At 41.3% G+C, this 16769-nt stretch overlaps 1 protein-coding gene across 1 annotated transcript in view; it reads left to right on the top strand.

Annotated features, from left to right (window-relative positions):
• Window positions 1-16769, top strand: part of epha6 (eph receptor A6) — a 754868-nt gene that overhangs the window by 383918 nt on the left and 354181 nt on the right. The window contains exon 4 of the mRNA XM_063050836.1: window positions 9636-9791. Coding sequence (XP_062906906.1) covers window positions 9636-9791 — 156 coding nt within the window. The remainder of the gene's footprint in view (window positions 1-9635; window positions 9792-16769) is intronic.

The following is a 16769-nucleotide window of genomic DNA, read 5'->3' as shown; positions in this document are numbered from 1 at the left end:
TTCCTGAATATTTCTGAATGTCAGGGACATTCAAAAATTTAGCACCTTTGACAGGAGGCAGAGCTGTGCACATGGTTTACACATTCTCATCACTCTGAGTATTGAGACTTGTTTTAAATTTCCCATTCAACATCTTAGTGACTATCTTAAGATGAAGTCCTTTTGTTTTGGACTTCCACAAAGGAATGTTTAAATAATTAAACCATTCATACTTTCACAGACATTTCAGTTCACTCATCAGCTTTCCTTTGCCAAGATAAAAAAAGACTCATTCTTTTTTAATGGGTATAACCTCCCACTTCCGCTGCCCTTGTCAGTACCTTTATTACCTTATTATAATATACTGACCAGAACTGCACACTGAAGTTCAATCGCACTTGAAAATTCAATAAGAGTTCAGTATAACTTCTCTATTTTTCAGTTTTATCCCTTTGGAAATAATCCAGAAACTCGTTCTTTTGTACCAAGGCCTCATTGACCTGTGTCTCACCTTGTCCATTTGTACTCCCAAATCCATTTTGTCTCCATCCTGTTTAGACTCGTATTTTTAAAGTAATGTATGACCTCATTTTCTTCTTGCCAAAGTGTAATAGATTACATGTAACAATTTGAAATTAATTTGGCAGCAATGTTGGGTTCTGGCAAATTTATTGCTATCTTCTTCAAGTTTCTTGCAGACCAGTACATTGTTAACTATACCTACAAATTTGCAGGTATAAGTAAAAGTTAAGTATTCCGCTGCTACTTGCTTGGACTGCTTCCTGTGGTAGTGGTAGCAATTTACACATTCCAGGGTATTGATTCCACTGTTCGAATTGTTAATTAAGATTATAAACGTCAGTGGTTCCAGCACATTTATTTGTAACCCACTTGCCTCCTCTTGCCACTCTGAAATGGTATCCTTACCCCCCATGTTGCTTTTTTCTAGAAGGCAGTGGCCATTCATTCTGCTACCTGTCCTGACTACATTAATCTACTGGCGCTTCAGTCAAGCCAGAAGAGGCAGCTAAACATTGTTACCTTCCCCACACTCTCCGCCTTCTGCAGGGATTGCTCCCTTTGTGATTCCCTTCACCATCTGTCCCTCGCTACTAATCTCCCTCATGGCACTCATCCCTGGAGGTGGCAGAAGTGCTACACCTGCCCATTCACCTCCTTCCCTCACCTCTATTCAGAGCCCCAAACAGTTCCTCCAGGTGAGGCAACACTTCTGCTGCAAATCTGTTGGGGTCGCTTACTGTACTCAGTGCTGTCGGTTTGGTCCCCTCTATATTAGTGAGACCTGATGCGGATTGTGGGACTGCTATGTCGAGCACCTCAGCTCCATCCACAAAAAGTGGAATATCCTGGTTGCCAACCATTTCAGTTCCTATCCCCATTCCCGTTCGGACATGTCAGTCCATGGTCTCCTCTTTGCCCATGATGAGGCCACTCTTAGGTTGGAGGAGCAACACCTCATATTCTGTCTAGATAGACTCCAACCTGATGGCATGGACATCAACGTCTTCAACTTCCAGTATGTTTCCCCTCCCTGTTCCCTCTTCTTCATTTCCCCACTCTGGCCTCTTATCCTTTTTCTTCAACTGCCTGTCACCTCCACCTAGTGCCCCTCCTCCTTTCCTTTCTCCCAATATCTACGCTCCTCTCCTGTCAGTTTCCTCCTTCTTCTGCCCAGCACCTCCTTCAGGTGCTCCTCTCCCTTTTCTTTCTTCCATCGCCCTCTGTCCTCTCCTATGAGATTCCCCCTTCTCCAGCCCTGTATCTCTTTCACCAATCAACTTCCCAACTCTTTACTTCACCCCTCCCCTCCTCCAGATTTCACCTATCACCGTGTGTTTCTTCTTCCCCTTTCCCCCCTTCTTACTCTGACTCCTCATCTTTATTTTTCTCCAATCCTGATGAAGGGTGTCGGCCCGAAACATCGACTATACTCCTTTCCTTCGATACCGGCTAGCCTTCTGAGTTCCTCCAGCATTTTGTGCATGATGCTATTTCTCTGCCTCACTACTTGCTCCAGCTGCCTGATAATCTTTTTGTGATTCATGCACTTAGATCCCAATGTACTATACTCATTTATAATTGCCCTGTATTTGGGTGATAGCCTACATTTTGATTCCTCCTACTGAAGTGCATAGCCCCAAATTTTCCCACACTAAACTCCATTGGTAAGTTTTCACCATTCATTCATACTACCTAGACCCTGCTGCAAAGAACAAATATCCTCATCACAACATGCACTCCAAACTATTTTCATAGAAGTAGCAAACTTGTATACTTTACATTCGGTTTCCTCATCCAGATCATTAATCTAAATGGAAAATCTCTGACCTCCTTTGTTTCCCTTTCACATTGAAACAGTCTTTTTAATTGGGATAAATTACTGCTGAGCATTATGAAATAACTGTTTAATTATCTGTTCCTACTCATCTTCTGACCTTTTCTTTAGCCTATTTTCTGAGATAATTTCAGCAGCTTTCCTTCATACTTCTCTAATTGACCTTATTTAATTGTGGACATCTTCTTTGGACAGCAGGTTGCGGTCACTGCTCTTTAGGGTATCCTAAATTACAGGATCTCTTTTTAATCTTCCCTATTTATAATGACAAACTCTAAAATCACCTGTTCTTAGGATATAATATATTGCGCTAAGATGAAATTCCTGATGAAGTCTACAAATTCCACAATACTCTTGTCAGATTGATTATTCCAATCAATATGCAGATTAAAATCACCCATAATTGCGGTTCCCTTTGTGAGTACCTTTGATATTGTGCTATGGCTATTTTCTAACTAATAAAAAGGAGTGAACTAAATAATGAAACAAATATAAAAAAAAAATGGTAAAAATTTCAGTCTTGTAAAGAGAATAACGAAAATTATAGACCAAGATAATGACTGAAATGATGTGCCAAAACTGGAAAGGTCATAACAAGGAAGAATTTAAAAAGACAAGAAATGAAGTCAATAAGAAATTGGAAGGTTAAAGAAGAAATTTAAATTCAATTTTCAAATAGCATGAAATGATATCTTGAAACATATTGAGGGATACCCAAGATAAAGTCACAGGAAGCAATATCCAAATGGTAAAACCTAAACAATTTTATTGCTATCATATTTCCCAGGAAGATGGATCAACTGGATTTGATGAAACTACAATGATAATAAACAGAAGACAACATTAAATAATTTAATCACTATGTATAAAGCCAGTTGAATTTGTGCATGTTAAATTTTAAAAAGTGAAACTGGGGCGACAATATATTTGCAAAGGATCAGATTTAGAGAGCATGAGTTAGTGAGATATGCCTGGAGAAATAAAATGATTATGAATTAAATATCGCAGTGTATGACAAATACAGAAAATGTAGAATTGCAAAACAGAGAGTTAGAGCAACATGAATTTATTAAATGACAAATTGATTTAGCAGGGAAAGGTAAAGGAGCCATCATTAAGAAGAAACTAAGCTTATAAGCTAGGGGAAATATATATCCTCAATTGTAACACAGAATGGATATGGAGAAAGAGACACGTAAGCAAATTAGGAAAGTTACCATCATGTATAATTTCAATATTCTGTCCTTAATTTAAATTGTTTACTAGCCACTTTCAGTGGCTGGTTAAGAGTTAGCCATGCTGCTGCCAATTGAATCTCAGGGTGGTTCAGTCAGTATATTAGCTTACACCCCCTGAGCAATTGAATTTCCACAGGTCATGCCAATTAAATTATTACTATTTTTATATTGTTTAATCATTAATATTGTGATGAACAAAAGTCAGTTCAGCATGTGTCATGCCACTACCTGTGGTAAAATTACCTAATTGCTTCAAGCAGTACTTTCTGTAATGACAGAAGAGAAGATTTTAAACCAATCAATGCCTCTAGAAGAGCTGATTTTATTTTGTTAGATACCTGAATGTAAGAGCTCCCTAATTACACTAAGAAAGAAAAAGCAGCACAACATCATGCCCTTATTTTACTGGTTCAAACTAAATTTACGTAACTTTGCAACTCATTAGTGGTACTGTCAGATTTACTAGCAGGTGCATATCTGCATCTATTTAGGTTTGCTCCTATTTATGCTGGGAACTTTATGTTATAGACCATCGGTTATAGAAATGCTCATAGATCAGTGTACAGATAGCAAACACCTCTTGTTGTCAGTGTTTCTATAGAATTGTTAAATATTTTTAAAATGCCCTGTATTCTGTGCACTACAAATTAAGATTCACGTTTTATTTCTGTTACTAATGCCATTCATTATAAGGGGCAGCAGGGTAGCATAGTGGTTAGCACAAAGCTTTACAGTACAGACAACCTGGGTTCAATTTCTGTGGCTGCCTGGAAGGAGATTGTCTGGTCTCCCTGTGAGCAAGTGGGTTTCCTCTGGGTGCTCCTGTTTTCTCTCACCCTCCAAAAACGTACTTGTTGGTAGGTTAGTTGCTCATTGTAAATTGTCCCATGGTTAGGCTGGCATTAAATTGGGGGAATGCTGGGCAGTGTGAGTGGAAGGAATGAAGGGGCCTATTCCACCCTGTATGTCAATAAATAAATAAATATTAGAACAGTGACAATGCTATTGACAAATTCTAGTTTAACTACCCACTTAATCCCTTATTTGTGCTAATTTACAACATGTTACTGACCTTTTATTTAAGAAAACATTAACAGATAAGAAGCACTGGGTCTAGATTTGTCAAAGGAATGCTTACAGTTCTGACTCATTCACATAATATATCGAATAGTCTTGACAGAATCTTGGTAGTTTTTGTATATGTGTTTTTTTATGTTTCCAAATGTCAGATATTCAGAAAAGTCGAAGGTATTGACAGTTTTAGCAGTCTGCTAGGTTAAGAGAAGGCTTGACCTCATACAATCCCCCAGATCCTCCTGATACAATGTGCTATTCAGGACCTTATTGGCAAGAATTAGGATGGCTTCTCCAAAGAGGGCCTCACCAAGAGAAGCACACAATCTAAAGCTCGACCTAGTGGGTAGGCTTGCAGCATGCAATCATGACTTGCTACTACCAGGAAATTCTGGACCATGAAGATGCAAACAACAAAGAAATGTTTCCAATCCACTTAGACTTACCCATACAACCTCAGCCCCTCAATGCCATGTCACCTGTTGGGAAAGATGATGAATAGATGCATTGGCTGATCTAGAGGGGAAATAATCGGATAAGTTACAGAGAACTTGCTCCTACAGTATACATTGATAAATACACAATGTGTAGAAGCTGTTCAAATCCAACTACAGTTCTAAAAGTTAGGATGAAGTTCATAATACAAACCATTGTAGGAGGTGTCCTGACTGATATCAACATCTGGTAACACTTCTGTTCAGTTGACATTCAATGAAATATGTGCATTTCTAATTGAGCCTAATGTTGCAGATCACAAAGTGAATTATTTATTATTCCATCAATTTAGAAATTTTACACTGAAAACATACCTTGAAGGAAAATGCCATGCTTGGAGAAACAACAGATTAATGCTAGTATCTGAAATTGCTGTCAAAGCAATTACTGACAGTAATAAATAATTTAGTAGGAAAATCTCTGCTTTGTGTTGGCCATAATCAGTTTATCTTTCTAGAGCAATGTAATCTCTTCATGTAACCTCTACAATTCCATTAAATTCGTAGCACTAAACAAATCTTTACCTCCCTCCCCCCCCTTTGCACAGGGATCACTTCCTCTGTGATTCCCTTGTCCATTCTTCCCTCCTCACCAATCTCCCTCAAGGCACTTAACCCTTCAAGTGGTCTACGTGCTATACCTGCCCAGTCACCTCCTGCCTTATCTCCATTCGGGTGCCCTAACAGTTTTTCCAGGTGAGGCAAACCGGCAAATCTGCTGGAGTCATATATTGTGTCTGGTGTTCCCATTGAGGCCCCCTCTACATTGCTGAGACCTGTTGTAAATTGGGAGACCACTTCATAGAACACCTCTGTTTCATCCAGCAAAATCGGAAATTCCCAGTGGCAGAACATTTTAATTCTGACTTCCATTCCCATTCCTACATGACGGTCCATGGCCTCCTCTTGTGCCATGATGGGGCAACCCTCTTGATGGAAGTGCAACACTTTATATTCTGTCTGGGTAGCCTCCAACCTAATAGCATGAATATTGATTTCTCCTTACAGTAAAAAAAAACACACTTTTACCTTTTACCTCCTCACATGCCTATTCCTTCCTCCTGGGCCCCCCTCCTTCCCCTTCTCTGTGGTCCACTCTCTTCTCCTATCAGATTCATTCTTCTCCAGCCCTTGACCATTCCCACACACCTAGCTTCACGTATCACCTTCCAGCCAGCCTCCTTCCCCTCTCCCCACCTTTTTATTCAGGCATCTTCCCCTTTCCTTCTCAGTCCTGAAGAAGGGTCTCGGCCCAAAACATCGACTGGTTATTCATCTCCATAGATGCTGCCGGACCTGCTGAGTTCCTCCAGCATGTTGTATGAGTTGCTTGAATTTCCACCATCTGCAGGCTTTATTGACCAGGACATGATAACAAATTGTAATCTCCCCTGGAGCTATCCATTTTGGTTGTTGGGGAGTTTCCACAGATATTCTGAGTTCAAGGAGATTTAACAAGCCAAAGTGCTGGCAGTCTCCCAAGTGACTTCCCTTTGATAATCTGATTATTATTTGGCATTTATGCTAACATGTTCCTATCCACTGCCAATGGATGTCAAATCCACTGTATCCACTCGAAACAGCATTGCAGCAGAGTGGTTAGCACAATGCTTTACAATGCTGACGACCGGTGTTCAGGGTTCAACTCCCATCACTGTCTGTAAGGCCGTTGTATCTTCTCCCCAAGACTGCATGGGTTTCCTCTGAGTGTTCCAGTTTCCCCTCGCATTCCAAAAGCGTACAGGTTAGGGTAAGATTTAGTAAGTTGTGGGTGTACTTTTTGGCACCAGAAGCACAGTGTCACTTGCAGCCTGCATCCAGCACACCCTCAGATTGTGTTGGTCAGTAATAAACTTCTTTATCTTTACAATCTTTGGTTCTGGTGGAAACCTGCTTCCTTTCAGACCTGCATCATGTCTTGTCCTCATCTAGGTTTGTTTCCCTTTTTGAAAAAACACGGCTACAGAATCCCAAACCACAGTATGTGCACATACATTCTCCATGGATTTTGTTTTCAGAATTGGATCTTCCAATTAATTTAAAATCATCCTCTTCAGCTGAAAGGCTTGTGTTTGAATTCACTTAGATGAATTGATTAGGATATCCTCACTGATACTGACAATATTTTGAGCAAATATTATTCCAGTTAACCTGCTGTAACAGCACAGGATAGGAAAAATTTCAACCTTACAAAGTGTAAAAAATGTGCAGTAAAGGGTTATAATCTGAAGATATATTTTGAGGTGAATTTCAAAGCTGTCTGAGGGAGATTTGCATTGCATTTAGGCTGTCAAACTTAATAGCGCTGAATGCTGTCACTGAGTGCAAAGTGGAAAATAGTCCACTCTGAAGCCCTGTTATTACTCCTTGACAGGTACTCATAGAGAAAAATAATTTCATTGTCATGCAGAAAATTACTTTAAACATAATAAATATGTTCTAAAAATACTGTTGAAGTAAATTAGAGCTGAAACAATTCTAATCAAAAGTAAAAACAGAGAAGCTTCAGCTTTGTTGCAATTAATTACTCCACCAGGAGACAGGAAAGATTGCTGACGTTAATTGTGGTAAAACAATTATGTATAAAATATGATCCCATTTTGTACTCATCCCATTCTTCTCTAAAACATTGCCACAGATAACAATTTTACCTTCCTTCCCCCATCTCCACCCCAGGGAGACATTTAATTCCAGATACAATGTTTGAATAATTTTGGCAATGAAAATATTGGGTAAAGTGATTCCAAGAATATTTGATTAAATCTCAATTATGCAATCTATGAATACTTTTGAGTAAGTTTGATGTTAATACTGTAATATAGAAGTATTTGATCATAATATGTTTAGTCAAATTTCTCCAAAAATATTCATATTAACTATTAATTTTTCCACCTTTGGTTTTAAATCAAACATTACCCAGCATTCAGATCCACCCACAGCATTGTGTGACGTATTTTCTGCCTTAGCCAAAGCTGTAGGTAAACAATTCAGGACAGTGAAATCAACCAAGCTTGTCATCTTGCCTTTTAAAAACCTTTTCTGTGATTGGCTAAGTGATTTCACTACAGAATACAAAAAAAATGCTTGGGCAATATCTACCTTGTGGCGTAAAGATCTGAAGTATTATGATGGTAAAACATTGGATATTTTAAAGTACTTTAAATAATATGTGAAATAAAAACAGTGATATTTGTTATTCGGAATGTGTTTTATTCATTTGCAGAAAAAAAGGGCAGTGCTAGCAATGTCAGCAGTTATTGCCTACCTCGTGCTTTCCTACTTTCACAGCGCTGTGTGCTTGGGAATTCCAAAATTTAGATCCAGTCTTGATTAAGGAATAGGAATTTACCTCCAAGTCAGGACGGTGTGTGACTTAGAGTGCTAAATGCAGATGGTGGTGTTGTCATTGTGCTTGGTGCTCTGATAGAGGTCGTGGGTTTACAAGTACCTAGACGAGTAAGTGTTCAGTACTTGGTAAATGATGCCCAATGTAGCCATCATGTGCTAGCGGTGGAGGGAATGAGGGCTTAGCCTGGTGGATAGGATGCCTTCCTTGTGACTTAAAGCTCAAGCAGGACCTTATTCACTTCCAGAGTTGTATCGATATTGTAGTGCTTGCGGTAGATCCTGCTCCCACTCCTACACCTTGGAACTGAGCCCTATACAAATGGAAACAAGGAAAATCCTGCCAAACATATGAAAGGTGCAAGAGAATTTTATTGAGAACACTTAAAAGCAGGAACTGGATGATGATGGAGAATGGGTATAACAGGACTGCCTGGTAGTTCAAAGGGGGCAGGTGTGGTTGTGATGTCATTTTCCTTGGTTTTGTTCTTTAGAAATCAAGGAAAATGGTTGACCAACTGATAGTGCTATTCCTCAAGAACACATTCAAGGCTACAAGCAATGCACCAAAGTAATAGTTCAGACCATCATGTCTATGTTCCCCTTTACAGCCTCCTAAGACCTAGTGCCCCTATAGCGGCATTCCCTCATCCTAGACTTCCCAAGAGGAAGTCAGATCGTTAGTTGAGTTTAACATGAAGATAGATATACATTTAAAAGATTGAGGAGAATTATGAGGAACTGGCACAGAAGAGGAGAGAAGACTAGCATAGATCTGCAATGATCATATTAAATGGAGCAGCACAGGTGGCCTTATACTTCCCCTGTTTTCTTGGTTTCAGAGTTCCAGATTCGAGATCCTTCTCCTTTCCCAACTATCTGACTCAGGAGTCTGCTTAGTACTCCCACCTCAAAGTCCTGAAATTCAATCCCAGAATGTCCAGATGTTAGGCTTTATTCCAGGCTCTAGATCCAAAAAACTACTGTGGCTCGAGGAAGTGTTAAACCTACTGAGAATAAATTACACAGACTGCAAAGTCAGTGTCTTAAAGCCAGAGAGAGTATGTGCCATTGTCTCTAAAATATGCATTAACTGAATGGTAATTATTAATCTTCTATCTACATTCATGTATTTGTAACTCTTTTCAGCTTGCGGACATGGATTCTACAAAGCCTTTGCTGGAAACATCAAGTGCTCCAAATGTCCTCCACATAGCTCCTCCCATGAAGAGGCATCAGAAGTATGTGTATGTGACAAAAATTACTTCAGGGCTGAAAAAGACCCACCCACCATGGCTTGTACAAGTAAGTAAAGGCATCATCTGTTTCAGGTTCGAGTTTTTTAAATGGCTAAAGAATGAATTTTGCTGCAGCCACATATCCTGATCACCACATTACGGGCAGAGTTTCAGTAAACAGAATAGGAGTGTTGAAAAAAGTCTTTGTCTCATATGACACAGAAACAAGCTCTTCGGCGTAACCTTCAAATTCCCGTCTATCCTGGTCCGAATTAGCAATGCCTTGGTCTTCTACTGTATCTGTTAATGATTCAAGTGTACATATACTGTAGATACTTCTAAAGTGTTGTGAGAGCATCTACCTCCATCACCATCTTGTGCAGTACATTTCAGATTCCATTCATCTCCTGGTAAAGAAGTTCACTTTCAGATCCCCTCTAAATCTTATTCCTCGCTTTCAGTCTTTGCCCTCTTGTTTTAGTTACCTCTGTTATGGTGAAAGATTTCCTCCTATATATCCTATCTAGGCCTCTCATAATTTTGTATACCTCTATCAGATGCTCTTCAGTCACATGCAGTCCAAAGAAAACAAACTGACCCTATCCACTTTCTCCTCATGAGTGAAACACTCCATCTCATGAAACATCCTGGTGAATCTCTTCTGCACTATCTTCAGTGCAACCATGTGTGTTGTCCAGAACTGTGTCAGCAGGACAATGGAAATTTGGATTTCACTGCCTGAAAGGGAGGCAGTAAGCCTTCTCACACTTGTTTTGAACCAGCAGCTGAGATCCTGGATTAGGTTGAAATGCACCAGAAAATGCAGGTACAGCAGGCAGTGGAGAAAGCTAATGGCATGTTGGACTTCATAACAAGAGGAGTTGAGTATAGGAGCAAAGAGGTCCTTCTGCAGTTGTACAAGGCCCTGGTGAGACCACACCTGGAGTATTATGTGCAGTTTTGGTCTCCAAATTTGAGAAAGGACATTCTTCCTATTGAGGGAGTGCAGCATAGGTTCACGAGGTTAATTCCCGGGATGGTGGGACTGTCATATGTTGAAAGATTGGAGCAACTGGGCTTGTATACACTGGAATTTAAAAGAATGAGAGGGGATCTGATTGAAACATGTAAGATTATTAAGGATTGGACACGCTAGAGGCAGGAAACATGTTCCCGATGTTGGGGGAAATCCAGAACCAAAGGCCACAGTTTAAGAATAAGGGGTAGGCCGTTTAGAACGGAGTTGAGGAAAAACTTTTTCACCCAGAGAGTTGTGGTTCTGTCGAATGCTCTGCCTCAGAAGGCAGTGGAGACCAATTCTCTGGATGCTTTCAAGAAAGAGTAAGATAGAGCTCTTAAAGATAGTGGGATATGGGGAGAAGGCAGGAACGGGGTACTGATTGTGGATGATCAGCCATGATCACAGTGAATGGCAGTGCTGACTCGAGGGGCTGAATGGCCTACTCCTGCACCTATTGTCTATTGTCTAAAAGGTACAGAGCCAATATATTAAGATATTTAATGGCAGAATTATGCTCAATCAAGACCATGTTTCAGTTTAGAGTCATAGAATCATTGAACACCAGAGCAACAAAACAGACCCTTCAGCCCATCTAGTCCCTTCGACTTTCATCCAGACCATAGCTCTCATTACCACTCTTATTCCATCCAAATTTCTCTCAAATTTTGAAATCAACCCCTCGTCCAACACTTGCACTGCTAGTTTGTTCCACACTAACACCACCTTCTGAATGAAGAAGTTCCCCTTCATGCACCCCTTAAACATTTCACCTTTCACCCTTAACCCATGACCTCTAGTTGTAGTCTCACCAAACCTCAGTGGAAAAAGCCTGCTTGCATTTATCCTATCTATACCCCTCATAATTTTGTATACCTCTATCAAATCTTCCCTCAATCTTCTATGTCCTAGGGAATAAAATTCTAACCTGTTTAACCTTTCCCTATAACTCAGGTGTTAAGTCCCAGCAATGACCCTATAGATTTTCACTGCCTCTTTCAAGTTTATTTACATCTTTCCTGCAGGTAGGTGGCCAAAATTGCACACAAGACTCCAAATTAGGCCTCACCAATGTCTTATATAATTTCAACATAACATCCCAATTCCTGTATTCAATGCATTTGTTTATGAAAGCCAAAAGTTTTCCTTATGACCTTATCTACCTGTGATGCCACTTTTGAGGAATTAGTTATTTCTAAATCCCTCTGTTCTACCACACTCCTCGGTGCCACACCGCTCACCGTGTAGGACCTACCCTGATTGGTACCCCCTTCCACCCCCAAAGTGCTACACCTCACACTTGTCTTCATGAAATTCCATCTGCTATTTTTCAACCCATTTTTCCAGCTGGTCCAGATCCTGCTGCAAGCTTTGGTGGTCTTCCCCTATACCCCAATCTTGGTAATATTGCTAATTTGCTGATCCAGTTTACTACAGATCATTGATATAGATGACAAACAGCAATGGACCCAGACTCAATCCCTGTGGCACACCACTAGCCACAGCTCTCCAGTCAGAGAGGCAACCATCTACTACCACTCTATGGCTTCTTCCATGAAACCAATGCCTAATCCAATCTAACACAACGCACACAAAATGGTAGAGGAACTAAGCAGGTCAGCCAGCATCTATGGACAGGAATAAACAGTCGACGTTTCAGTCCGAGACCCTTCGTTTTTAATGCCAACCGAATGAACTGTCCTGACTAACCTCCCATGCAGGACCTTGTCAAAGGCCTTGCTAAAGTCCATGTAGATACCCCACTGCCTTGCCTTCATCAACTTTCCTGGTAACTTCCTTGAAAAGCTCTATAAGATTGTTTAGACATGACTTGGCATACACAAAGCCATGTTGACTATACCAGTCTCTGTCTCTCCAAATATATATCCAGTTCCTTCGAATACCTTCCAATAATTTCCCCACTACTGATGTCAGGCTCACTGGCCTGTAATTTCATGGCTTACTTTGAGAGTCTTTCTTAAACAACAGAACAACATTAGCTATCAACCAATCCTGCACCTCACCCATAGCTAAGAATATTTTAAATATCTCTGCTAGGGCCCCTGCAATTTCTGCACTGGCTTCCCACAGAGTCCAAGGGAGCACCTTGTCAGGGTCTGGGGATTTATCCACCCTAATTTGCCTCAAATGGCAAACACCTCCTCCATGATAGTGCCACTGCATTTTGTCACATCTATAGACTCTGTGTCTGTGTTCCTGAATAAATTCAGATGTAAACAATCCATTTAAGATCTCCCCCATCTCTGTAGGCTCCTGGCATTGATGCCCACTCTGATCGTCCAGAGGACCAATTTTGTCCCTTACTAATTTGCTCTTAATATATCTGTAGAAGTCCTGAGGATTCTCCCGTATCTTATCTGATAGAGCAATCTCATGTCTTCTTTTAGCTTTGCTGACTTCTTTCTTCAGTGCTTGCTTGATTTTCCTATACTCCTCAAGTACCTCATTTGTTCATGCCTGCCTATATCTGTTATGCACCTCCTCTTTTTCTTAAGCAGAGTCTCAATATCTCTCAAAAACCAACATTCCATAAGCCTGTTATCCTTGCCTTTTATTCTGACAGGAACATACAATCTCTGTACTGTCAAAATTTTACTTCTGAAGACCTCCCACTTACCAAGTACACCTTTACCAGAAAACAACATGTCCCAATGCACACTTGCCAGTTCCTTTCTGATACCATCGAAACTAGTCTTCCTTCAATTTAGAATCTCAACCTGAGGACCAGACTTAATCTTTTCCATAATTACCTTGAAACTAGTGGCATTATCACGAGATGCAAAGTGTCCCCCGACACAAACTTCTGTCACCTGTCTTATCTCATTTCCTAATAGGAGATCTAGTATCACACTCTCTCTAGTTGGGAGTTCTATGTACTAGTTAAGAAAACTTTCCTGAACACATTTGATAACTGCTTTCTCATCCAGCGCTTTTACATTATGGGAAACCCAGTCAATATGTGGAAAGTTAAAACCACTTGTTATCACAACCTACATCAAAGTTGCTGGTGAACGCAGCAGGCCAAGCAGCATCTATAGGAAGAGGCGCAGTCGACGTTTCAGGCCGAGACCCTTCGTCAGGACTAACTGAAGGAAGAGTGAGTAAGGGATTTGAAAGCTGGAGGGGGAGGGGGAGATGCAAAATGATAGGAGAAGACAGGAGGGGGAGGGATAGAACCGAGAGCTGGACAGGTGATAGGCAAAAGGGGATACGAGAGGATCATGGGACAGGAGGTCCGGGAAGAAAGACAAGGGGGGGGGGGACCCAGAGGATGGGCAAGAGGTATATTCAGAGGGACAGAGGGAGGAAAAGGAGAGTGAGAGAAAGAATGTGTGCATAAAAATGAGTAACAGATGGGGTACGAGGGGGAGGTGGGGCCTAGCGGAAGTTAGAGAAGTCAATGTTCATGCCATCAGGCTGGAGGCTACCCAGACGGAATATAAGGTGTTGTTCCTCCAACCTGAGTGTGGCTTCATCTTTACAGTAGAGGAGGCCGTGGATAGACATGTCAGAATGGGAATGGGATGTGGAATTAAAATGTGTGGCCACTGGGAGATCCTGCTTTCTCTGGCGGACAGAGCGTAGATGTAGAACATCTCCCAGTGGCCACACATTTTAATTCCACATCCCATTCCCATTCTGACATGTCTATCCACGGCCTCCTCTACTGTAAAGATGAAGCCACACTCAGGCTGGAGGAACAACAACTTATATTCCGTCTGGGTAGCCTCCAACCTGATGGCATGAACACTGACTTCTCTAACTTCCGCTAGGCCCCACCTCCCCCTCGTACCCCATCTGTTACTCATTTTTATGCACACATTCTTTCTCTCACTCTCCTTTTCCTCCCTCTGTCCCTCTGAATATACCTCTTGCCCATCCTCTGGGTCACCCCCCCCTTGTCTTTCTTCCTGGACCTCCTGTCCCATGATCCTCTCGTATCCCCTTTTGCCTATCACCTGTCCAGCTCTCGGCTCTATCCCTCCCCCTCCTGTCTTCTCCTATCATTTTGCATCTCCCCCCCCCCTCCAGCTTTCAAATCCCTTACTCACTCTTCCTTCAGTTAGTCCTGACGAAGGGTCTCGGCCTGAAACGTCGACTGCGCCTCTTCCTATAGATGCTGCTTGGCCTGCTGCATTCACCAGCAACTTTGATGTATGTTGCTTGAATTTCCAGCATCTGCAGAATTCCTGTTGTTATCACAACCTTCTGTTTCTTGTGACAGTCTGCACTCTCTATAAATTTGCTCCCCTAAATCCCATGGACTATTGGGTGGTTTATAATAGAATCCCATTCATATGATCATATCTTTCTTGTTCCTCTGTCCTACCCATAAAATCTCATTAGACGAGCTCTTGGTCTGTCCTGACTGAGCACTACTGTGACATTTTCCTTAATTAGGAATCCCTCCCATTTTATCACTTCTAAAACAATGGAACCATGGAACGTTGAGCTGCCAGTCCTGCCTCTCCTGCAACCAAGTCTCACTAATGGCTGAAATGTCATAATTCCAGGTTCTGATCCATGCCCTAAGCTCATCCACCTTCCCTATAACACAATAGTCCTTGCATTGAAATATATGCAGCTCAGAATGTTAGTCCCAACATGCTTAACCTTTTGATTCTTGACCTTGTATGTAGGCTTAACAACATCTTTCTCCTCAACCACTCCACTACCTGTTCTGGCACTCTGATTTCCAGCCTCCTGCAACTCCAGTTTAACACCGCCCCACCCCGCTCCTGTGCAGCACTAGCAAGCCTGCCTGCTAGGATAGTAAGCCCCTTCCAGCTCCAGTTCAGGTAAAACCATCACTTCTGTAGATGTCCAAACTTCCCTTGAAGGGAGCCCAATGATGCAAAAATCTGAAGCCCTTCCTTCTGCACCAACTCTATGGCCATGTATTAAACTGTATAATCTTCCTGTTTCTTGCCTCACAAGCACATGGCACAGGTCGCAATCCTGAGATCACAACCGTAGAGGTCTTTTTCTTTAACTTAGCACCTAACTCCCTCAATTCATTTTGCAGGACATTGTCACTTATCCTACCTATGTCATTGGTACCAACGTGGATCATGACCTCTGGCTGCTCACCCTCCCATTTAACAATGCTGTGGACTCATTCCAAGATGTCCCTGATCCTGGCAGCTGGGAGGCATCAAACCATCTGAGTATCTCGTTCTTGTCCACGGAACCTCCTTTCTATTATCCTAATCAATGAATCTCCCACTTGCCTCTATGCCCCACATTCCTGGAGACCTGCTCGCTATGGCTTCTCTCAGTTAGGTTGTTCCTAAACAACAGTATCCAAAACTGTATACTTATTACTGAAGGGAATGGTCACATAGGTACTCTGCACTGGCTGTTCTATTCCCTTTCCCTCTCCTAACAGTCACCCAAGTAGCTGTTTCCTGCAACCTAGGAGTGACTACCTCCCTGCAGCTCCGATCTATCACATCCTCATTCTCCCTATGAGCTGAAAATCATTGAGCTGCAGCTCCAGTTCCTTAAGAAGGTCTCTGAGGAGCTGCAGCTTGGTGCATTTCATGCAGAGGTGGTTATCAGGAAGAATAGAGGTCTCCCAAAGTTTCCACATCTCATACAAGGAACTTATCACTAGCTTTTTGTTTTGTTTTGTAAATCTAAAACATAAAAATAAATCAAAATGAAAACAAGGAAGCCCAGAATAATGTATCTCGCTTTGTGCTTACTTTAAGTGAGGTGTGCACGTATCACGTGGTGGCGTTATGATGTATGCATTTCAATTATTTTTACATATAACTGATAATGAATTATTTAAATGAACAAGAATGCTTAATCAAACAATATATTTATAATATTACTTAAATGCTATAGAAATATTAAATACACAACATTCCTCCCTGCTTAGCTATAAACTCCAACTCAATATAGAATGCATCTCTCTGGATCTTCTTCAATCCCTGCTTCTCTCATGATCCCTTTCACGGTCTCGTTCACGGTCCCAATCCTGTTCTTTTTCTTTCTCAC

The sequence above is a fragment of the Mobula hypostoma genome, chromosome 6 (genome assembly GCF_963921235.1).
Source record: "Mobula hypostoma chromosome 6, sMobHyp1.1, whole genome shotgun sequence".
Lineage (NCBI taxonomy): Eukaryota > Metazoa > Chordata > Chondrichthyes > Myliobatiformes > Myliobatidae > Mobula > Mobula hypostoma.
This window is presented reverse-complemented; position numbering and strand designations above follow the sequence as displayed.